Source organism: Erythrolamprus reginae, chromosome 7, assembly GCF_031021105.1.
Source record: "Erythrolamprus reginae isolate rEryReg1 chromosome 7, rEryReg1.hap1, whole genome shotgun sequence".
NCBI lineage: Eukaryota > Metazoa > Chordata > Lepidosauria > Squamata > Dipsadidae > Erythrolamprus > Erythrolamprus reginae.
The window spans coordinates 60,132,579-60,157,651 of record NC_091956.1 but is presented as its reverse complement, the minus strand read 5'-3'; the positions used below and the strand labels follow the sequence as shown (position 1 = coordinate 60,157,651).

The following is a 25,073-nucleotide window of genomic DNA, read 5'->3' as shown; positions in this document are numbered from 1 at the left end:
CTAGCTTAATGACTACATAGCTTAGCAAATAAATTGTGTCCACAATTGCCATTGCAACCTATTGATTACTTATATAAAAACTGCATATCAAAAGCTATAAGAAAGAGAACTATTAAATGCCACTACTGGATCCTGTGAATAGTAAAGATGCATTCTGTGAAGTTGTAAATTAGCACAGGTACTTAAAGTTTCAGTCAGTTGCTTTAAAGCCCTCCACAAGCGTTTTAGGCATGTATGCACACACGAAGGCACCTCCATCGGACAGACACCTGATCCAATGTACCTCACTGAATGATTTGCACATTATTCCTGAAATATATCTTTATCATGTACTTGTGACACAAATGTTTTTTTTCCAGAAAATTTTAATTATTTTTGCAGATATATTATATACTATACAGTATAATATGTACTATACTATAAAAACAATTTGAGTCCATTCAGCTGAAAATAACATGATTTTAGCCCGTGATGTTTCAAAATATTTCTATATTGTAAAGGAAAACATCAGTTTTACACTATATGACAAGAAATGTGTATTTCTAAAACTTAATAAGAACTTACTAGCAACTGGGTCTAAAATTAATCTCTGATACAATTAATACTACAATTTCACAATAGTTTACAATGGAACATCAATTGGAAATGTGTTTAGTTATAGCACCAATGTTTTGAATTTAACACACCCTGACCTTTTATCCTGAAAAATGGTTTTAGTAATTATTTTTTTAAAATTGATTTTCAATATGGCAAACAAAAAGGGAGGAAAAGAAAAAGTCAAATATTTTGCCACTAAAATATATAAAAACCTCAGATTAATTACTATATAAATTGTAAGAGCACATAATATAAGCCCACAGGATTAATATTAATTGATTTACATACCTTTTTCCTTTTCTTTAAGATAAGCAGAAACTAAGTCATGCAGGAACATTATTAATTCTGCATCCATAGTAACACATATGTGATCTGTGAATTCTGTTACTACGCTGCATTCTACCTTTGGCTTGCTACTGGCATCTGTAATGAAATTCCATAAATCATTTAGAGAAACTGGTTATTGCATGAATGCAGAAGTTTTAAAATGCAAGATGAGGAAAAGTACTAATTGTATGAGCTATATTGATTTTTCTGCAGCATAAATGGTGAAAAAACAGCCCAACCAGAAGTTCATTTCCAAACTTCTGGTAAGCTCGTTGAGTCTTTTTTTTCTCACCATCCACGGGCTCTGAAGGATTTCCTGAAGCCTGGAGAAGTTGAAAACAACCTCCCCCCACCCACCCTCCTGAAAATCAGCTGTGTAGTGCACACGTGTGTGCTGGAGTGGACATAGGGCAACGCCTTGCGTGCCCTCAGATATGGCTCCGCATGCCACAGGTTCGTTTTCACTGTGCTATCGGATAATAGCAGGAAGAGGGAGATTGTGATCCCTTATATTGAGTATTGGTGAGACCACATTTGGAATACTATGTTCAGTTCTGGAGACCTCACCTACAAAAAGATATTGACAAAACTGAACGGGTCCAAAGATGGACTACAAGAATGGTGGAAGGTCTTAAGCATAAAACGTATCAGGAAAGACTTAATGAACTCAATCTGTATAGTCTGGAGGACAGAAGGAAAAGGGGGGACATGATGGAAACATTTAAATATGTTAAAGGGTTAAATAAGGTTCAGGAAGGAAGTGTTTTTAATAGGAAAGTGAACACAAGAACAAGGGGACACTGAAGTTAGTTGGGGGAAAGATCAAAAGCAACGTGAGAAAATATTATTTTACTGAAAGAGTAGTAGATCTTTGGAACAAACTTCCAGCAGAAGTGGTTGGTAAATCCACAGTAACTGAATTTAAACATGCCTGGGATAAACATATATCCATTGTAAGATAAAATACAGGAAATAGTATAAGGGCAGACTAGATGGACCATAAGGTCTTCTTCTGCCGTCAGTCTTCTATGTTTCTATAATTTCTTCCAGATTTTTATGGCACATAATAAAAGGCAACATTTTATACTCACAGCTGGAAGATCAGCTATCAATTATGGTTCTACTTTGTTTACATATTTTATAATTAAACTATTATGAAATATTGGTCATGCTACATGCAACTGAAGTTAGCGGGACATTCATTCAAGTAGACAAGATAGAATTGCAGTGTTAAGAATTTTACCTGATTCCATTTCAATTCTCATTTAATAGTGGTATTAGGTATTTATTTATTAGATTTGTATGCCGCCCCTCTCTGAAGACTTGGGGCGGCTCACAGCAACAGAACAATACAAATCCAATACAGTAGTTAAAAACAATTTAAAACCCTTAATATAAAAACAATCATACGTCTCATACAAACCATATGTAAACCGGGAATGGCCCAGGGGAATCAATTTCCCCATGCCTGACGGCAGAGGTGGACTTTAAGACGTTTGCGAAAGGCAAGGAGGGTGGGGGCAATCCTAATCTCTGGGGGGAGTTGGTTGGAGCAGAGTGAGTTCTAACTTACCTCACTGCCGGTTTGCCTCTTCACGTGCTATGTGGCTACATGCGTTGCACACCGTGCACATGTTTTGCGCATATACAGTGTGCTAAAACCTCTGCTCCGCATGCGCAGAAGCAAAAAACAAGATGGAGGTGCCTATGACACTGCCAAAAGAGCCAGATTGGGGGCATGGCCAGCCGGCTACGGCTGCTGGTTTGGTGAGCAGGGGGGAATTTTATAGAACCAGCCCAAGCTGGCAGAAACCCATCTCTGGTATGGAGTCATAATTATGATGGGTTAAATTTACTTTTTCATTTTCTGAATAAAATTATGCTGCAATTCAGTGGTGAAATCCAATTTTTTTTACTACCGGTTCTCTGTGTGTCCTACTACAGTGGTACCTCATGATACGAACTTAATTGGTTCCAGGAGGAGGTTCGTAAGGTGAAAAGTTTGTAAGACGAAACAATGTTTCCCATAGGAATCAATGTAAAAGCAAATAATGCGTGCAAATCATTCAGGAAAATCCCAAACTTTAGAAGGGAGGCGAACAGAGGGCAGGGAGGAGCAGCTAAAGGGGGCGGGTGGAAGAAGCAAGGCTAGGCTAAAGGGTGAGTGGGAAGGAAGAAAGGCCCCTCCCTTTTCTTTCTTCAAAAGACACCCTTTCAGTGCCTGTGCACGCACGCTGTTCTACTTTTTTAAATGCAAACTCTTTCCCCTTCCAAGCCGCCCCTCCCTTTTCTTTCTTCAAAAAAAGGGGGGGGAGAAACCCCTTCATCCCAGCAGCAGCGGCTTGGGTTTGTAAGGTGAAAATAGTTCGGAAGAAGAGGCAAAAAAATCTTAAACACCGGTTCGTATCTCGAAAAGTTCGTTAGAAGAGGCGTTCGTAAAATGAGGTACCACTGTATTACAAAATCCCCATTCCCTCCCCACTCCTGGGGGAAGGATATTATAAAATCTCCATTCTCACCCCACTCTGGGGCCAGCCAGAGGTAGTATTTGCTGGTTCTCCGAACTACTCAAAATTTCCAGTACAGGTTCTCCAGAACTTGTCAGAACCTGCCGGATTTCACCCCTGCTGTAATTCCATTTACACAAAATACAGATAGTTATTTCATTTTATTTTTAAAAAAGAACAGGCTACCATGTATTAAAGGTTCCTGAGGTTGTTGAACATGAATGGATTTGAAATCCAGCTGCATCCTTGGTAACGCAAATATTGTTTCAGTCTCATGATTGTAACTGGAGCCACCTCTGAAACCACTTAACAAGCTGGAGCTTTTTACTGTCGTAGTATGCTCTGCATTGTTTGCATCAACATTTCTGAGAAGGTTTAACTCTGGAAAGAAAATAGCAAACAATGCTTTTGAGATGATGCATTTAAACAAATTATTCATATAATGTAACTAGTAAATAATATTTCAGTTTATGGAAATTACGTGTTACCAAAATTTATATTTCTACACAGAATCAATTTTAAGACATGCAGAGGTTGCGCATGATTTTAGAAATGATGACACTTGGATATTTGTGTGAGTGGTTGTATTTGTGCTGGGGATGTGTGGAATGAATACAATTTAGGTATGTAAAAAATGTGTCACACTAAAATTATGGAATGTGCTGAACTCTCTAAAATGACGATGGAGCTGCGAAATAAAAAAGAATCAGATTTCTACAAGGCCTGGGAGAAATGGTACCAATGGTTATCTAGAACAGTGTTTTTCAACCAGTGTGCCGCGGCAGAAGGGTCAGGTGTGCCGCGAAGCTCAGCAAGAGAGAGAAAGAGAGAGAGAAAGAAAGCAAGGGAGAAAGAAAGCAAGAAAGCAAGAGAGAGAGAGAGGCAGGGAAGGAGGGAGAGATAGAAAGAGCAAAAAAGAGAGGAAGGAAGAGAGAAAGAAAGAGGGATGGAGAGAGAGAGGAAGGAAGGAAGAGAGAGAAAGAAGGAGAGAAATAGAGCGAAAGGGAGGAAGAGAGAGAATTTTTTTGTCCAAACTTTTTTTAGCCCCCTCCACTTCCCCCCGCTCAATGTGCCCCATGATTTTGTATAAATGTAAAAAACGTGCCGCAGTTCAAAAAAGGTTGAAAATCACTGATCTAGAACACGAAGTAACCCAAAAGATGTCTAAGTTCAATCCTACTAACTTAACCTTAATCTCAACTCTTAAATACTTTACTACTCTCATTTCCTACTTCTCACCGCCCAATAAGAACGACAAGTCACTAACTTCAAGGTCTGCTATTGAAGCAGACAATTTCTTTCCCTACTCCACTTCCTCTTTAGATTTGTTAAGTTATATATGGTAAAGATGATAAATATGGTCAATGGAATATAAACTAAGATATGAATAGAAATATTGTAACAATATATATATACTAAGGAATACAACTGACCTCTGTAAATCTTTGTAAATTCACCTTAAACTTATTATATTTGTACTCTTCCCTCCTCTCCCCCCTTTTTCGATTTTGTACTCCCTTCTCCCCCTTCCCCTTTTATAAAACTAATAAATTATATTTTAAATTTTTTTGACACACTGTGAATCTTTAAGTGAATGGAAACTGACAACCTTTATAATAAATAGGAATAAAAAGCACCCCCACTCCATTTCATCGTGTTTGCTATATTTTATATTTTACCTTACCATTATTGTAATTTCTTTGATTCTTGTGAATGGTCCAGAGTCACTGAGGGTCAGGTGGCATATAAGTTTAATACATTACTACTACTACTACTACTACTACTACTACTACTACTACTACTACTACTAGTACTATTGTTGATTCATTGCATAGATATTTAAACTGGATTTAGCATTTTAGCAGAGTAAGAAAATTATGAATATCTGGGCATCTTTCCATCACATGCCACTCTTTCATACTATTAATTGGAACTGTTGTAAATTTATGCCAGTTTCCCAAATGACCAATAGAGAAATGTATTTGTTCCTACCTTCATTTCGTGTAGCTGTAACATAATTGAACCATTCCTTTACACTTGCAACTCCATGTGGTGGATTTTCATGACGTCTCCTTGTTATTTTAGTAATTGTTGCCATGGGACTTTGTAGGGCACCACATGGTTTCGTTACCATAGTATTGTGACCCAAATGGAAATCTAGTGTTTGCACAACATATGTAGAAGGTTCACTGGATCCTAGGAAATGTTGAGCAGAGCAATTTAAAACAACAATTCTTGTGTATTTTCTGAATTCATCCCTTGTATGCAGATTATGAGATTAATCTAACATCAAAATATCTCCTATGACAACAGTATTCTTTGTGGTCATTTATATGAGCTCAGTAAATCTTTTAATATCATGGCAAATGCTCATTTTAATACTGATGTACAATTTTATTAAATCTAGTATGCAACAAAAATTAAAATGATATTCAGTCAATTTTTAGTCTTTGTTATTTAAGTATTGGTTATAACTTAATATGGGAGAAGATCAAACAGAAAAGGCATAAAAATGCCTGAATACCTTCTTGCCATATTTTTTGTGCTTCAGTCCAAAATGCAATATTAGGTTCTTCAAGGTGAAACAGAGCCCATGATTTGGAACGGAAATTAGGTCCGTGGAAACATGCCAAAGTCATGTGATTTCCATGCAAACTCATAGAGCCTCCAAATTTTCCATCTTCTGGTAGGGGAAATTGAAATAAGGATATGTGGCATCCTGACATCACCTTTAAAACTTCTGGCCAGTGGCGATGATGTGCTGCATCTAGTACTAGAAAATAGAGCACACAGATATACATAGAGGAGGATAATGAAAATTTATCATTTATCAAAAAATTATTTATCATTAACTTTAGGAATTCAAAAAACCCTTCTAAAAATGATGAGCCTTGACTACAAATAATGAAATTTCATTAATAAATTTTCATTTTTTTCTAGACTTCAATGCTTGTGCTTAGGAGAGGGATGAACAAATAATTGTTATTATCATCTGTGTATAGTAACCAGGTTTTAAAACTGTCATAGGACCCACTAGTAGACACCTGACCATTATCACCATTTATTCAACAACCTTTCAATGTTACAACGTTTTTGAAAAAAGTAACTAATGACGGGCTCTTGCACTGCCTTATTTAGAAGCCTAATCTCTATTGAGATGTTTTCTACATGTGGCTTCCCAGCCTGACCCAATAACACTAGCAAGCATTCATTTGTCCTCAGTCTCATGTGGGTCTCCAGCACAGCCCAAATCTCAAGACTGATCTTTCTTTAGAAAGCTGTGTTGCATTTCCAAATATGTTCCAAAAAAGTGCAGTTTTCCAAAGGCTCAAGGAGCCACATGTAGGAAACATACGCTGGAGAAGCTGGTTCTCCAAAGAAGACAGTAAAGGTATCGAGATGCTTCAACCACAGCAGTTGGCAACACAAGGCAAAAGGTCAGTGTGGAAACTGGCAACGAAGGCTTTTGGGTGAACGAATGCTTGCTAATGCTGACTGGGTAGTAGCCAAGGCTTCACAAAAGGTGCAGTCAGTCCCAGAACCATGTTTTTCTGGGGCTGCTTACTGCCCTGCAAGACAGGGAGCAGGGCAGCCACAGGGGACAGCTGGAAGTAGGCACTCGGAGTAAGACTTAGAGCTGGGAAGGACTAAGCCTGGAGTGTCTTTAATAGGGTTGAGTTAATAGGATTTAATCACCCATGATCTTTGGTTAATGACTGGAATGGGGAGTGCTATTGTTAAGATGTATCTCACTTTATGACCGCATCATTTAGTGATGGAAATTCCAATACCAAGTATGGTCATAAGTTGAGGTTTACCTGTATTTATTTTTTTGGTATAACTTACTATGTTAATACAAGTGTGGATTAAATGTTTAGAAGTATTAAATGCTTCAAATGGCTTCTGTTTTTGTATTCCATAATGACTGTAAAAGAAATGACTGTAAAAGACCTTTTTGTGTCTTTCCATAGTAGAATACACACATTATTATTTTTCAAAATGTTCAGTTACTATTTTTTTTGCTGAAATTCTGATTTTGAGACTCAGCATTAAGATATCAGCTCATTTCTTTGGATACCTCCCTCTGTCTATTATTTTAAATATTGATTAGATCATTTTTAAATACAGTACCTTTTCCTGCACATCTCCAGTGTTATTTAATAGATTTTGGAGAAAAAACTGTGATGCTGCTAAAGAAGAAGATGCTAAAAATACAATTTGTCTGGGCTCAGAAATAAGGAAGGATAGTAAGTCATATTTTTGATGAAAGCTTTATGATATAAAAGAAATAGATTTCATACATACACTGCTGTGAACTTTTTTCTATATTAAAGGCAACAGTTTTAGAAGGAAAGTAAGGAACAGGCCCCCACGTGGACAGAGCTCGCTTGCTTGTATCAAACTGCTGAGTAAAGAATTCTTGGAGCTTCATTCCTATTTTGATGAGATCTGGCGTAGTTGATCTGGAAATCATGACTTGAAAAATATCCCATTTCAAATCACCATGGACAAATATCTCACTGCAATATAAAATTAATAGTTTTCCATGAATTTATAATGCTTTATTAAGCTTTGAAGAGAGAATAGCTAATACAAAAATATTTAGTGACAATTTGATTAAAACCGTGGATTTATTTCTTAAATAAAAATGCTTCAATAAGTTAACTTATGGGATTCCACTGTAGATAGCATTCTCGAGTCTTCGGAGATGGGAGGCATACAAATCTAATAAATAATAAAAATAATAATAATAATAATAATAATAATAATAATAATAATAATACAGTGATCCCTCGATTATCGTGAGGGTTCCGTTCCAAGACCCCTCGCGATAATCGATTTTTCACGATGTAGGGTTGCGGAAGTAAAAACACCATCTGCGCATGCGCGCCCTTTTTCCATGGCCGCTCATGCGCAGATGGTGGAGTTTGCGTGGGCGGCGGGGAAACCCCGATCTTCGTCTGCTCGCTGCTGCTGCGGCCGCCAAGCAGCTGATCTGCTCGGCAGCGCAGCAGCAGCGAGCAGACGAAGATCGGGGTTTCCCCGCCGCCCACGCAAAGGGGAAACCCCGGCTCCTTGCTGATGCCCCCGCTTGCCCGCCCGCCGCCCGCCAGCAAGAGGGGGAGAGATAGAGAGAGAGAAGGAAAGAAAGAGATGAGAGAGGGAGGAAGAGAGTGTGAGAGAGGAAGAAGCAAGATAGAGAAAGAGAGAGAGAAAGAAAGATGAGAAAGGAAGGGAGTGACATCATCGGGTGGGAAAAATCGCGATATAGCGTTTCGCGAAGATCGAGATCGCGAAAATCGAGGGATCACTGTAATAATAATAATAATTATTATTATTATTATTATTATTATTTTAATATTTTTATTTTATTTTATATGACTTACAAACATTTAGACATCAAACAATACAACATTAAACATTTACACTTAATATATTTACAAGATTTATTTTTTAACAATTCTATTTACTATACCTTTTTCTTGATTTCCACCCAGTTGTAAATTTTTTCCCACACTTTGTAATAGTCCTTATTTTGTTGGTTTTGAATTTCGTATGTTAATTTGCTAAATTTGGCGCAGTCTAATATTTTTTTAATTACCGTTTCTTTGTTTGGAATCTTATCTTGTTTCCAGACTTGTGCATATGCTAATCTTGCAGCAGTAAGTAAGTGATTTATTAAGTAGTAATTTTCTTTGCTATGTTTGCCTCTAATTATGCCTAATAAATACATTTCCGGTTTTATTTCAATTTTATAGCCCAATATTTCTTCCATCCATGCCCTAATTTGAATCCAAAATTTTTTTGCTTCGTTACATTGCCACCATATGTGGTAGTATGTTCCCACTTCTTTTTTACACTTCCAACATTTGTTACTAATGTTTACATTCATTTTGGCTAGGCGTGCTGGCGCATAATGCCATCGGAAGAACATTTTATAAAGATTTTCTTTATATGGTGTTGACAAAGTCATCTTATAATTAACTGACCATAGTTTTTCCCAGTCTTCTAGCTGAATTGCATATCCAAAGTTGGTCATCCAAGATATCATGTTAGGTTTAACAATTTCTTCGATGTTTTCATAGTTTAATAGATAAATATACATTTTGGTTATAAATTTTTTGTCGGATCCTGTCAATATTTTGTCTATTTCATTTTGTTTATTACATATTCCAAATTGTACCAAGTCCCTTTTATATCTGCTTTGAATTTGGTAATATGGAAGCCAATCTATTACTATGCCTTGCTCTTTAAGTCTTTCTCTAGTTTTAAGACTTCCTTTAGTATTTAATAGGGCTTCGTAGGTTATTTTTTGTTCTTGGCTTATTATGTTTGGATGAATTTGAGCTTCTAGAGTGGATAGCCATCTGGGTATTTCATTATAGTGTTTTTTCCTGACTTTCCGCCAGTGTGTCAATAGTGTATTCCGAATTTGGTGTTGTTTAAAGTGAGAATGTTTTGAATGTTCTTTTTCCCACAAATGTGCGTGCCATCCTTCATTTATATCGTGGCCTTCTATTGTTAGAATTCTAGGATTTTCAAGGTTGACCCATTCTTTAATCCATAGTAATTTAGTGGCTTGGTAGTATATTTCTAAGTTGGGTAAACCGAATCCTCCTCTTGTTCTTAAATCTTGTAGGGCTTTCATGTTTATTCTAGGTTTTTTATTGCACCAGATAAATTTAGAAATTATTTTATTTATTTTAGCAAAGAACGATTTGTTTAATTGTATTGGTGCTGTTTGGAAGAGATAGAGCCACCTTGGAAGTATATTAGACTTTATTGTATTGATCCTTCCCATTAAGGATAGATTTAACTTTGACCATTTTTCTAAATCTTCTTTTGTTTTTGTTAATAATTTTATATAATTTAGTTCTTTCAGTGAAGAATACCTTGTCGTAAACCAAATCCCTAGATATTTAATTTTTTTTTCTATTTGAAAACCTGTTTCTTTTATTAATAATTTGTTTAAATCTTGATTACAATTCTTGGTTAATATTTTAGTTTTATTCCTATTTATTTTTAAGCCGGCCACTTTCCCATAGTTCTCTAATTCTTTTACTAAGTATATCATTGAGCTAACTGGATTCTCTAAGAAGAAGACCAGATCATCAGCGAAGGCCTGTGTTTTATAAATTTGTTGTTTAATTTGGGTGCCCTGTATTGATGATTCCCCTCTAATTCGGTTTAATAGTATTTCTATAGACATTATATATATTAAGGGAGATAGTGGACAGCCTTGTCTCATTCCTTTTTTAATATCGAATGTATTGGTTAAATCTCCATTTATAATTATCCTTGCCTTTTGTTTGAAGTATATTTTATTTATTGTATTTTCAAAGTTCTCTCCTAAATCCATAGTATTTATTAATTTTTTGAAAAAGTTCCAATTGAGGTTATCGAAGGCTTTCTCAGCATCTAGAAATAGCATTGCAAACTCCTTATCATTATGGCTTTCATAATATTCTAGCATATTTAATGTAATTCTTATATTATTTCTAATTTGTCTGTTAGGTAAGAAACCATTCTGATCAGAGTGTATTATTTTGTTTAATATTTTTTTAAATCTGTCTGCTATAATTGCCATATAAATTTTGTAGTCTACATTTAACAGAGATATTGGTCTATAATTCTTAATATACTTTGGATCTGTGTCTTCTTTATGTATCAGCGTTATGTTAGCTTCTTGCCATGATACCGGGCATTCTCCGTTCGTTAACATTTTATTATAAATTTCTAATAATAATTCTCCCGTTACATGGAATGTTACCTTATAGAATTCAATTGGGAAGCCATCTGGGCCTGGTGTTTTATTATTATTCTGTTTCATAATTGTTCTTTCCAATTCTTCTTTTGTTATTTCTTTGTTTAATATTTCTTTATCTTCTTTACTTATTAAATTGATTTTACATGTCTCTAAATATTTTAATATATCTTCTTCCTTAATATTTTCTTCACTATACAATTCTTTATAGTATTCTAATGCAATTTCTTTCTTTCTTTTTAACTGGTAATGTGTTATTTCTTTTTTATCTGTTAATTGTTGGATTAATTTCTTCTCTCTTTCTTTCCTCAATTTATACGATAGCCATCTGCCAGGTTTATTTGCGTGCTCAAATTGATTTTGTTTTACTTCTCTTAGTTTCTTAGTTACTTCTTCTATCTCTATTAATTCTAGTTTGTGTTTTATCAGCATAATTTGTTGCCTTATATTTGGGTTTCCTGGGTCTTTTTGGGATTCTTTTTCTAATTTTCCTAATTTAAATATCCACTCTTTTTGATTTTGTCTTTTTTCCTTGTTTTTTCTTGATTTATAGGCTATTGTTAAGCCTCTTTGATAGGCTTTTGCTGTATCCCATAAATTCTGGAGGGAGGTATCTGGGTTGTTATTTTCTTTTAAAAATAATTTCATTTCTCTTTCAATCCAATCTATATATTCTTGTTCTTTTAATAATTGTAGATCTAATCTCCAACTCCTATTTTCCTTCTCCTCCTCATTCCATATAATTTTTATTGGGTTATGATCAGCCCAATCGTTTTTATCAATTTGAATTCGTTTTATTAAGTTTCCTATCTTATTATTAACCCACGCCATATCAATCCTAGACCAACTTTGGTGCGCATTGGAGTAGAATGTATATTCTTTTTTATTTTGGTTCCTTGTTCTCCAACAATCCCTCAAGTTTAATTCTTCACACATCTGATCAAACGTTTTTGGCAGTACTTTTCTTTTTTTATATCGATTTTTATTAGCACTTTTGTAATCCTTAATGGGATCGATAATACCGTTAAAGTCACCTATCATGCAAATGTCTTCTACTTCTAATTCAATCAGTTTCTGGTGCAAGTTATAGAAGAATTTTTTTAAATTTTTATTTGGTGCATAAATTACTACTAATGATACAAATACATTAACAATTTTAACTGTCATGATTAAAGTTCTTCCCTTTTTATCTGCATATATTTTCCTTGGATCTAATTCTTTTTTAACGTAAACTGCAATCCCTCTTTTTTTGTTATGTGATAAGGACGTAAATACTTTCCCAATTTTCTCATTATTATTATTATTATTATTATTATTATTATTATTATTATTATTATTATTATTATTATTATGTCAGTACAACACAGCAAACGAGATCACTATGCTGGATTTCGTATTTCATCACCAGTCGGGCGCTTCTCAAGCACCTAGGACTGTGTGATGTAGCGGTGAATTATGTTTGCCGATCCCAGTAAAGCGGACTTTTGCAATTGACAGATGGAGATTTTGTCAATTCTGATGGTTTTCAAATGTCCGCTGAGATCCTTTGGTACTGCGCCCAGCATGCCAAGTACCACTGGGACCACTTTCACTGGCTTATGCCAGAGTCGTTGCAGCTCAATTTTTAGATCTTCGTATTTCACTAATTTCTCTAGCTGCTTCTCCTCAATTCTGCTGTCTCCTGGGATTGCGATGTCGATGATCCATACTTTCTTTTTCTCCACGATCACGTCTGGTGTGTTATGCTTCAGAATAATAATAATAATAATTATTATTATTATTATTATTATTATTATTATTATTATTATTATTATTATTATTATTGTCACCGATTAGGCATTTCTGTTCTATCCTTACCCATACCCATATATCAAGCAAAAAAAAACTCGTTACCTCTTATCAGTTATACTGGAATCCAAAGTATTATAGAGATTAACTTTCCACTCATCCTGCAGTTTAAGGTCTGCGTTACTGAAAATGCCCATTAGAATACTAGACCCCATGTAATCCACACGAGCTTCAGTAGAGCCCATGGTAATTTGAATTTTATGATTTGGCTGCTGGTTAGGATGTTCTGAAATATGAGCTGAAAAACATTTATAGATCAGTTTAGTAGCAAAGGGAAAAAACAAGATACTTTACTTTGGCTCTCTATCACTAGCTGCCAGTTAATATCACAAACCGTCCAAACTCTCTCTCTTTTTGTATTAGTGCATGTAGACACACACAAATAGTGTTTAAAATGTCCAGAAAATGCTTTCAACAATTAGTGGTTACTCAATTTAAAAGTAATAAGCAAATGCTAATATTTCAATTAAACAAATAAAATTAGCTGATGTCTTCACTATATTAACTATATAAAGAGAACTAATCATTGACGAAAAAAAATACTTGCTACTTTTCAACTTACCCACCATCTCCAAGGCATTAACGTCTATGGTACCACCAACCACTCCACCTCTAGAATCCAAATGTGATCTTCCCAGTCCTACTGACATACTAATTTCGCGGTCCCTGTTACTGCCCACGGATAAACGACCTTGACTTTTCAGACCACTAGTAGTCCACCTAAGACATGCACAAAATATGGAGAAAATATTGTTTACCTTGTTTGTCCGTTCACATGCAAAAATGCAAGTTGTGAAATGCGTTTAACATAATAATAAAAAATGCACTTGGTAGTAAAGACACAATTCTCTCAATTTCATTTAGCAAAACAAGATGGAAGAAATTCTCAGATTTTTCCTAATAAAAATATTGATGAGCCATCTCTGCATTGCCAGCGAGTATAGTAAGATAAGAAAAAGATGGAGTTCTGCAGTCAATCAATGTCTTCAACAGCTGATTTTCAAGGAAGTCTCCCTTCAAAGTCCTATTCTACATAACCTAACTTGAAATGACAATTGATGCTTCCTGAATCAAAGCATTTTTCAAATATTCTTGCATGTTCATGTACACACTTTTGCATGTTAAAAAAAAATTGTTTGGAATATATATTGGGAAAGCAAGTAGGATGCTTGGCTGCAAGCTAGAGGTATAACAAGCAGGAAGAGGGAGATTATGATCCCGCTATATAGAATGCTGGTGAGACCACATTTGGAATACTGTGTTCAGTTCTGGAGACCTCACCTACAAAAAGATATTGACAAAATTGAACGGGTCCAAAGATGGGCTACAAGAATGGTGGAAGGTCTTAAGCATAAAACCTATCAGGAAAGACTTAATGAACTCAATCTGATAGTCTGGAGGACAGAAGGAAAAGGGGGGACATGATCGAAACATTTAATGTTTTTAATAGGAAAGTGAACACAAGAACAAGGGGACACAATCTGAAGTTAGTTGGGGGAAAGATCAAAAGCAACATGAGAAAATATTATTTTACTGAAAGAGTAGTAGATCCTTGGAACAAACTTCCAGCAGACGTGGTAGATAAATCCACAGTAACTGAATTTAAACATGCCTGGGATAAACATATATCCGTCCTAAGATAAAATACAGAAAATAGTATAAGGGCAGACTAGATGGACCATGAGGTCTTTTTCTGCCGTCAGACTTCTATGTTTCTATGTTTCTATAGAAAATTCAAATGGTTCATTTAAAAAGGTTTCCTTACGTGGTGTTTCCCATCACGTTGCTCATATTCATTTGTACATTTAATTGTTTCAGGTTTATAGCAAATACAACCAGTGTTTCCCATGGTGTCACTTGTTGATTTCCAGCTTTATTTGATTTATTAAATGGAGTTGATGTTTTTGACAGAAGATCTGAAATTAAACCCAAAGCAAATACTGTAAATGTAATATTTATTTATTTTTATTTTTATTTATTGGATTTGTATGCCGCCCCTCTCCGCAGACTCGGGGCGGCTAACAACAATGATAAAAAAAAACCCAGCATGTAGAAATCCAATTAATAAAACAACTAAAAACCCTTATAGTAAAACCAAACATATCATGCATAACTTGTAATGGCCTAGGAGGAAAGAATATCTTAACTCCCCCATGCTTGGCGATAAAGGTGGATAAATAGTGCAAAGTATTACTGGGGGGTGTTGTGATTCAGCCTGAGGCTCCTCAGGGACCGGCTGGAGCTCTGCCAGATCCATGCCCAGAGGAGGAGGACAGTGAACAGGAGGGGGAGGACCAGGCAGACGGGGGAGAGGAACGTCAGGAAGAGGAGGAGGGAGAGCAGCCTCAGACCCCCGGGGGGGGGGGGGGGCTCTCCCCAGCTAGTAGCCTGGATTCATTGGATGAAGACGCACAGGCTATAATAGACATGAGGCAGCGACGAGCAGCTCAAAGACGGGGCCAATTAGAAAGGTATTTCCATCCCTGAATTGGCAACAGCTGGGTTTGGGTGTGGTTCTCCTCAGCAGGGTTGAAAAGGCAGGCCCGCCCTTACAGTCTTGTGGAGAGTTATCAACTGGGAGTCCTGTGACCTTGCTTCGATTCTCGGCGTCTCTGATCTTGGCTTGTGGCCTAGAAGTCTGGAAGACTTGGGGGAGGCGTGGGTTTTATTATCTCCAGCGTTGTTTTTGCCAGCAAGAATCCTGTTTTATTGCCTGACCTTCGTGAAACCTCTGTGAAGCTTCATAGTGTTCCTGTCTGTAAGAACAGTTTTTGTTACCTGTGTTTGCTTTGAATTATATAAACTGCCTTTGCTTTTTACCAGTGTGTCTGGCTACTCTTTTTGGTTGGTGTTGGCGTCTGGGGGGACCCAGACAGAACAGGGGGGGGGAGAATCAAATATTAATACCACTCTTCAGATTATGCTGGAAAATACCTCAGAATAACCAAGTCCCAACAGAAACTTGCATATTGATGTGTGTGAATCAAAGTAGTGAAATTAAGCTTCTTTTCACCTTTCTGAGGGACTGAAGAATCTGATACACTTCTGGATCTTGAAACAGCAGGGGATTTTAGATTATGAGACCCTGATGCACAGGCCATATTGCTATTAGCACCGTGCTCATTGAAAACACTTGGTGACTGAGCCGTATGGGAAAATGAAGCGGACTGACTTGGTTGCTCCCAGGTCCTACAATATGCTTTTCTTGATGATTCAGGTGACATGTGCTGGTTCAGCCCTTCCACAGAATCTGGGGTCCCAGGACCCGAAGTTACTAGGAAGACATATAACAAAATAAATGAACAGTTTTTTTCCGAACGTCATCACTCTACTAAACAAATAATTCTCTCAACACTGTCAGACTTTCTACTAAATCTGCACTTCTATTCTACTAGTTTTTCTCATCATTCCTATCACCCATTTCCTCCCATGTTGACTGTATGACTGTAACTTGTTGCTTATATCCTAAGATTTTTATTAATATTGCTTCTTCATTGCTTATTTGACCCCTATGACAATCATTAAGTGTCGTACCACATGATTCTTGACAAATGTATATTTTATTTTATGTACGCTGAGAGCATATGCACCAAGACAAATTCCTTGTGTGTCCAATCACACTTGGCCAATAAAATTCTATTCTATTCTATTCTATTTAGCTTGTTATTAATTCAACACAAATCTACCAAGATTGTTACAATATGCCATTCTCCAGCGTCACCTAGTTATTTATTGAGAGACTAGAGGATTCTTTGTTTAAAAATAATCTAAAACCAGCTATTTTAAGGGAACCAAGGGAGAGACATTCAAACAGCTTTTAAACACAAACATTTTTTTTAATCCATTTGCGATCTAGCTTCTTATTTCATCATAGCATTTCTGACACAAAATAGAAAAATAACATGTCAATCGCAGTACAGTGTTCCCTCGATTTTCGTGGGGGATGCGTTCCGAGACCGCCCGCGAAAGTCGAATTTCCACGAAGTAGAGATGCGGAAGTAAATACACTATTTTTGTCTATGAACAGTATCACAAGCCTTCCCTTAACACTTTAAACCCCTAAACTGCAATTTCTCATTCCCTTAGCAACCATTTAGATTATTACTCACCATGTTTATTTATTAAAGTTTATTTTAAAAAAATATTTATTAAAGGCGGACGAAAGTTTGGCGATGACGTATGACGTCATCGGGTGGGAAAAACCGTGGTATAGGGGAAAAAACCAAAGTATTTTTTAATTAATATTTTTGAAAAACTGTGGTATAGCCGTTTCGCGAAGTTCGAACCCGCGAAAATTGAGGGACCACTATATTATGATTATTTCTGAAAAAAATTTCTTCCACATTCTTTTGGATATTTACCTGGCATATTTATTGTTTGATCACCTAGAAAGAGGCGTCTTGCAATACTCCTTCTGTACCACGCTCTTGGAAATGCTAGAATCTCACTCAGTCTCCGCATGTCATATTTAAAAGAAGCAGATCCTATATCACAAACAGCTGTAAAAAAATTACAAAAACATGTTTTATATTTGATATTTCACATTATTTTATTCATTCTTGTAATGTCCATCATTTATAACCCAAAACCAAGTGCTTAATATATTATAATTAAAATAGTCAAAATTGAGATGATTAATTTAATTTAGATTGTATCCTTTAGTATCTTTTACCATCAATCAAACTAACTGGGCCTACTATAGTTTAATTCAACACAACATAGAAAGGGTTACAGATTCTCCCACCCAAGATCAAGGTTATCAATGTTTGTTTATTTGATTTGTAACCTTCTGCAATCAATTTCATGCTTGATGGCTATTGTAGATTGTAAGCCTAGAGTATATTCCATTTTTCAGAAGAAACTTGTCTATATTAAATATCATTTTTAATATCTTATTTTTGACATAGCAACATCAAACCCTAGGCTCACTACAGTAATAGTTTGTAATACTCCAATGTAGTCAATACTGAAATTGCTTGCTATAAAAAGAGATGTCTCCTTCTTCCTCAGCAATATCTAGCATAATTTTATCATCTCATCTCAAAAAAGGATCAAGAAAAATAGAAATAGATATTGAAAAATGACAGCTTGATTTAGTGTTACGGTGAATCAACCCTATACGTGCTTAAAAGGCTTTTAGATGGAATTACAGAAAGTTTACAGTGGTATTAGTTTTGTTTGCAAGTTCAAAAAGGTGATATTTTTCCACCTGCTAGAGAGAAATAAGGGCAATGTCAAGTGAGCAGTTATATTCATGTTTTATAAAATATTTCCTAGGAGGATCTGCCTATTATTTTGGTTATGCAGATAATCTTCACTTGCTGGTGGTAATTGGGGCTGGAAACTTCATGGCTATCATTATCATAAGGCACAATGTGATGTGATCATGCTGGCTTACAATAGCAGTTCCAGCAGTCAAAGTTACTGTTGTTAGACAAATCTTGTGCAATCATAGCATCCTGCAGTTATATGAGCACCAATTCAAAGTGTTGGCTATGACCTTTAAAGCCCTTCATGGCACCGGACCAGAATATCCCCGGGACCGCCTTCTGCCGCACAAATCCCAGAGATCAGATAGGTCCCACAGAGTTGGCCTTCTCCAGGTCCCGTCAATTAAACAATATCGTTTGGTGGGACCCAGGGGAAGAGGCTTCTCTGTGGCAGCCCCGACCCTTTGGAACCAAATCCACCCTCCTTGCCTTTTGTAAGCTCCTTAAAACCCACCTCTGTTGTCAGGCATGGGGGAATTGAGACTTTCCCTCCCCCTAGGCTTATAAAATTTATGCATGGTATGTTAGTATGTATGATTGGTTTCTAAATTGGGGGTTTTAAATTAACTTAAATATTAGATTTGTTTACATTGTATTATTATTGCTGTGAGCTGCCCCGAGTCTGCGGAGAGGGGCGGCATACAAATCTGATTAATTAATAAATAAATAAATAAATAAATAAATAAATAAATAAATAAATAAATAAATAAATAAATAAATAAATAAATAAATAAATAAATAAATAAATGTGTGAACTCCTTCCACCTTTCCTGTTGACTCTGTTCTCTGGAAGCCAGCAGGGAAGTCACAAACGGTGATCATGTGACCAAGAGATGCTTTGATAGCATAATTATTAGCCAGTTCCCAGGCACTCAACTTTTAATCATGTGACTGCAGGAATTTGTGCTAGTCACAACTATAAGGACTTGCTGCAAGTCCTCCTCATTCAGTGCTGTCGCATGTTCGATCTGTCACTGAATGAGGGAACATTAGTCAAGGAGTATCTGCATATTGGCTCTAGAGAATTATGACAAGGCCAAGAAAAATCTGTTTAATGAAACGCAGAGGAGAAAATATATCAAGTTTTATTATTAGCTTAAAATGCAATTATACCAGATCCATTCAAAAGACCTACAAGTCCTACAGAGGGGGAAAATGGCAAGTTTGATACTGTTACATGTAATGAAGTAGCATTTTCTATGATGTGCTAAGTTTATTCCATAGGATTGATAAATACCAGATATGTTTATTAAAGTAGTCTCCATCTTGTTGGCAGATTTGCTTGCAGAGAGACTCTCAAAAAAAGTAGCACCTCCTGAGCGCCTTATTCTTGATAGGCTAACTTTTACAAACTCAAGGTTGATGCTCAACGAATCCTTGCGACCAGTAACTGAAGAGGGTTCTTCATCTATAGTCCCTGAAACTATGAAAAACATTAATGCTTTTTTGGCTTAATCCAAATGGATGAAATCTATTCGCGCATATTGTCTGCAGATGTTGAGCTTTGCACAAAAGTGTGTACTAACTATGGCTAGTATAAAATATGGCTAATAAATTATTGCTTGCTATATGCTATTATAAACTGGTGGCGCAGCGGTTAGAGTGCAGTAGTGCAGGCTACTTCTGCTGGCTGCTTGTAATTTGGCAATTCAAATCTTACCAGGCTCAAGATTGACTCAATGTTCCATTTTTCCAAAGTGGGTAAAATGAAGACCCAAATATTGTTGGGAGCAAAATGCTGACTCCGTAAACTGCTTAGAGGGGGCTGTAAAGTGGTATACAGTGATCCCCCGGGTATTGCGACCCCGATCATTGCGAAATGGCTATATGGCGATTTTGCAACCCGGAAGTAAAAACACCATCTGCGCATGCGCGCCCTTTTTCTATGGGCACGCATGCGTAGATGGCGCCAGGCAGATCAGCTGCTGGGCGGCTTCCCTAGGTCTTCCCCCTCTTGCTGGCGGGAGGGCGAGCGGCGGGCATCAGCGAGGAGTTTCCCCACCGCCCACGCAAACTCCTCGCTGCCGCCTGCCCGCCCTTCGCCCGCCCACGCCGTTCATTCTCACTGCTTCCCAGCTGAGTCCTGAAGCGAATTCGCTTCAGGACTCAGCTGGGAAGCGGCGCGAGCGAGCGCGAGCGAACGGCTTGTCCGCTGCCCGCTCGCGCATCGCCCGCCCACGCCGTTCATTCTCGCCGCTTCCCAGCTGAGTCCTGAAGCGAATTCGCTTCAGGACTCAGCTGGGAAGCGGCGCGAGCGCGCGCGAGCAAACAGCTTGTCCGCCGCCCGCTCGCGCATCGCCCGCCCACGCTGTTCATTCTCGCCGCTTCCCAGCTGAGTCCTGAAGCGAATTCGCTTCAGGACTCAGCTGGGAAGCGGCGCGAGCGAGCGCGAGCGAACGGCTTGTCCGCCGCCCGCCCGCCCTTCGCCCGCCCACGCCGTTCATTCTCGCCGCTTCCCAGCTGAGTCCTGAAGCGAATTCGCTTCAGGACTCAGCTGGGAAGCGGCGAGAATGAACGGCGTGGGCGGGCGATGCGCGAGCGGGCGGCGGACAAGTTGAGTCCCCTTCCCAGGAACCCCAATCTTCGGCTCCTCGCTAGCGCTGCGGAAGTAAAAACACCATCTATGCATGCGCAGATGGTGTTTTTACTTCCGCAGCGCTACTTCGCGAAAACCCGATCATTGCTAGGGGTCCTGGAACGGAACCCTCGCAATGATCGGGGGATCACTGTATACCATATTTTCTGGAGTATAAGACGCACCCTTTCCCTCCCTAAAAGAGGTTGAAAGTTCAGGTGCATTTTATACTCTGAATGCAGTTTTTTTTAAAGCTCCCCCCCCCCCAACTAGGTGCTAACTATCTTCCCAGCTCTTATCTTTCAGGTTCTTTCATTGTTACTGTCTGTGAAGAATGTTTTCCAAGCTCTAAGTCTTTGCAGAGGTTTTTTTCCATTGCTGTAACCTGCTCCAAATGTTTCTTTCTAGACCTAACCAGGTGCTAATGATGTTCCCAGCTCTTACAGGCTTGCAAGATCTTTCATATGAGAGCATATGTACCAAGACAAATTCCTTGTGTGTCCAATCACACTTGGCCAATAAAGAATTCTATTCTATTGTTACTGTCTGCTAAGTCTTTGCAGGTTTTTTTCATTGCTCTAACTTGCTCCAAATGTTTATTCCCAGCCCTAACCATGTGCTAACAATGTTCCCAGTTCTTATTGGCTTGCAAGGTCTTTCATTGTTATTCTCTGCAAATAATGTTTTCCAAGCTCTAAGTCTTTGCAGAGTTTTTTTTTCATTACTCTTAACTTACTCCAAATAAGTTTCTTTCCATTCCTAACCAGATTCTAACAATGCTCCCAGCTCTTACTGGCTTGCAAGCTCTTTCATTGTTACTCTCTCTCCAAATAAGGTTTTTTTTAAAGCCCTAAAAAGGGGATAAAATAATGTGCTGAAACTGACCAGACTAAGGATGCTAGCTAGATGAATATCTGGTAAGCAGATTATTATTTTCCCAATTTTCCTCCCCAAAAACTAAGGTGCATCTTATACTCCAGTGCGTCTTATACTCCGAAAAATACGGTAAGTCTACTGCTATTGCTATATCATGTATTAATTTTAATACTGTTTCTAAACAAATGAACAATTTTTTTTACTGCATTGACTGTATAAATACCTTATTACATATATGTACTCTGAAATATGAATGCAAAACTTATGTTTAATATACCTTCATACATATTTAAATATTTGCTTTATGTTAAACCAGAACAATGTCATTTTTAAAAGGATTTTGTATTTCCTTTTTAAAGGCTTATCTAAAAAGTCAAGAAATCACCAATATATTTCTACGAAGCACAATATTCTCTGTTACCTGTCCCAGAAGATAAGCCAGCAACAGTGGTTTTTTGCTTTCCTGCTCCATACGGATGAAACACATAAAGGGAGAAATCAGACATGCAGGCTGTGAAACTCAAACCTGAAGAGCTGCTGCTAGAACCTGTCAAATCTGATTGGCTGCTACTATGCCGTGTTCTGCCAAAAGGGCTACCTAACCCAAGAGAAGAACCTAAAGCAGAAAAAGAAATGTATTTTAGAAAAATCACAAAGATAAACCTGAGTACAGTCCTTGGAAAGAAAATAGAAACATATTTTGATAAGACTCTTACAATCATGGATTATTGGAGGTGACAACTCATAGCGGTATGAGCTTAAATTATTTACTTACTTACTTACTTACTTACTTACTTACTTACTTACTTACTTATTGAATTTGTATGCTGCCCCTCTCCGGAGACTCGGACCGGCTAACAGCAACAATAAAACAGTGTACAATACTAATCTAATACTAAAAACTATTAAAAACCCAGTAATATAAAACCCAGACATACATACATACATACATACCATGTATACAATTGTAAAGGCCTAGGGGAAGAGGGTTTCAATTCCCCCATGCCTGACGGCAGAGGTGGGTTTTAAGTAGCTTACGAAAGGCAAGGAGGGTGGGGGCAATTCTAATCTCTGGGGGGAGTTGGTTCCAGAGGGCCGGGGCCGCCACAGAGAAGGCTCTTCCCCTGGGTCCCGCCAAGCTACATTTTTTTTTTGATTATTTGGAAACATTCTTACAAATTATTTATTTTTTATTCCTTTATTATTTTCTATCCCATCTTTATCATTTTACAAATAGCTCGAGGCAGCAAACATGTTCGAAGATATCTTCCTCGTTTCCCACCCACCCAACAAAAACTCTGTGAGGTGGTTTGGGGTGAGAGAGCCCAAAGTGACCCAGCTGGCTTGCATGCTAAGGTAGGACTTTAACTCATGATCTTCCACTTTCTAGCCTAATGCCTTAACCACTAAACTGGTATTGGACAAGCTTTCAGCATTATTCCATGAATGGCTTAATCAACGCCTCTAAAGAACTGCTTTTCCCTCATATTGGTCACATTATAAGATCTGATAAAGACATCTCTTTCTGCATCCTGATATGGATAAATGCTAGATTATTTGAAACGGGGAAATATTTTTTTTATGTGTCCTCCTGCTAAATTTATTAGTGCGGAGTACAATGTATTCTACTTTATTATTATAATCACCAACCAGAATGTCTTACTAAGCTAAGCTCAAAAGGAATTTGGTAAGTTGATAAAAGAAGCTCAGACATCACAGCAAACAAGCAATTATGTCTGAAAGATCTCAATCTGTATTAATCATTTAGGGAAACAAGAAATTTCACAATCTGTATTAATCAATTAGGGAAACAAGGCAATTTCAAATTTTTAATTCTAATTTGATCTTAAATCAAAGTTAATACTAACCACTGGTTTTGTTAAGGCACAATCATGGTTGTAAGCACATATTTTATTTTCTGTCTTTGAAAACACCAGAAGATCCACAATTCATCATTGCAGGATTAAACTCTTATTTTATATTAGACCTGAATACACCCTTAGAAAGAACAGAAACTGTTTTTTTTTAAAATAATAAATGGATTTTACCTGGTGAGACAGTTTTAAATGGCACCTTTGATCCACCTTGTAAAGAACTTTCTGTAGGGAAGGTTGAACCTAAATTTTCTAATTCTCCTCGATTAGAAGAAAATACAAGATCAAGGGAAGGGAGTTTCAACATGCATTCTACCCGTGACACAGGCAAGCAGCTGAACTTGATTTGTGAAGGCTGAAGAAAAGAAAAACAGTGTTTATCATACATGGAGAATTGAAATGACAAGAAAGCAACAAGCAACAGAACAATTTTAAAGATGGAATACTATTAATTTTTTTACTGTGAGAGACAAATAGTGTGTGACCATCTAGATCAGTGATGGGAACAGGTGACCCATGGAACCATATTTGCTGGCACCCGGTCCCGAGCCATTGCCCTAGGTCAGGGATAGGCAAAGCTGGCTCTTCTATGACTTGTGAACTTCAACTACCAGAATTCTTGAGCCAATCATGCTAGCTCAGGAATTCTGGGAGTTGAAGTCCACATGTCAATTAATATGTAAATTTTTAACTCAGTCTCTACCAATAGGATTGGAGTAATACCCATGTTGGACTCTCCTTCCAGATGCAATGGAGAAGAGCCAACTTTGCCTACCCTTGCCTAGGTCAACTCCAGTTTGCATTTGCAGCACGGGCAGCTGATTTTTGGCTTGACCGGAGGCTCTGGGAGGGCATTTTCAGCTTCTGGAGGACCTCTGAGGGATGAGGGAAGGCGGTTTTGCTCTCCCCAGGTTCCAGGGAAGCCTCTGGAGCCTGGGAAGAGTGAAAAACGGGCCTCCTGGGCACACCAGACGTTAGGAAACAGGTCATTTCTGGCCTCCAGAGGCTCTCTGGGGCGGCAGGGGAAGCCATTTTCACCCTCCCCAGGCATTGAATTATGAATGTTGGCACTTGCACATGTGTGATAGTGAGCACTCACACACTTTTGACACCCAAGGGAAATAAGGTTTGTCATTACTGATCTACATGTTATTTAATTCAATTTTAAATATTCTTCATTCCTAGGTCTGGGTTGGCAGATCATAAATTGAAATTTAAGAACAGAAGGGCCAGAAAGTATACTAAGTTATAGAAGATAATTGTGTTCAGATGATAACTTAGGGTCAGAAATAAGGAAAGTAACATATCTGCTACCTCCACAGAATGTTTAAAACAAGACTTTTGGGGGTCTTGTTTTTTGGGTCATAAAAACTATTAAGAAAATCTAAGAATGAGTATGACACTGAAGAAAACCACAGATGGAACACAAGAAGA

General features: G+C 37.5%; 1 protein-coding gene across 1 annotated transcript in view; it reads right to left on the bottom strand.

Moving 5' to 3' along the window:
- The window catches only part of BLTP1 (bridge-like lipid transfer protein family member 1), a 203,279-nt gene that overhangs the window by 5,313 nt on the left and 172,893 nt on the right, over positions 1 to 25,073 (bottom strand). Inside the window, exons 73-85 of the mRNA XM_070757683.1 lie at positions 23,814 to 23,994; positions 22,187 to 22,381; positions 19,552 to 19,737; positions 17,406 to 17,543; positions 16,058 to 16,318; positions 14,810 to 14,960; positions 13,607 to 13,764; positions 13,090 to 13,282; positions 7,737 to 7,951; positions 5,956 to 6,204; positions 5,424 to 5,627; positions 3,618 to 3,812; positions 886 to 1,020 (exon numbers count right to left, since the gene is read on the bottom strand). Coding sequence (XP_070613784.1) covers positions 886 to 1,020; positions 3,618 to 3,812; positions 5,424 to 5,627; positions 5,956 to 6,204; positions 7,737 to 7,951; positions 13,090 to 13,282; positions 13,607 to 13,764; positions 14,810 to 14,960; positions 16,058 to 16,318; positions 17,406 to 17,543; positions 19,552 to 19,737; positions 22,187 to 22,381; positions 23,814 to 23,994 — 2,461 coding nt within the window. The remainder of the gene's footprint in view (positions 1 to 885; positions 1,021 to 3,617; positions 3,813 to 5,423; positions 5,628 to 5,955; positions 6,205 to 7,736; positions 7,952 to 13,089; positions 13,283 to 13,606; positions 13,765 to 14,809; positions 14,961 to 16,057; positions 16,319 to 17,405; positions 17,544 to 19,551; positions 19,738 to 22,186; positions 22,382 to 23,813; positions 23,995 to 25,073) is intronic.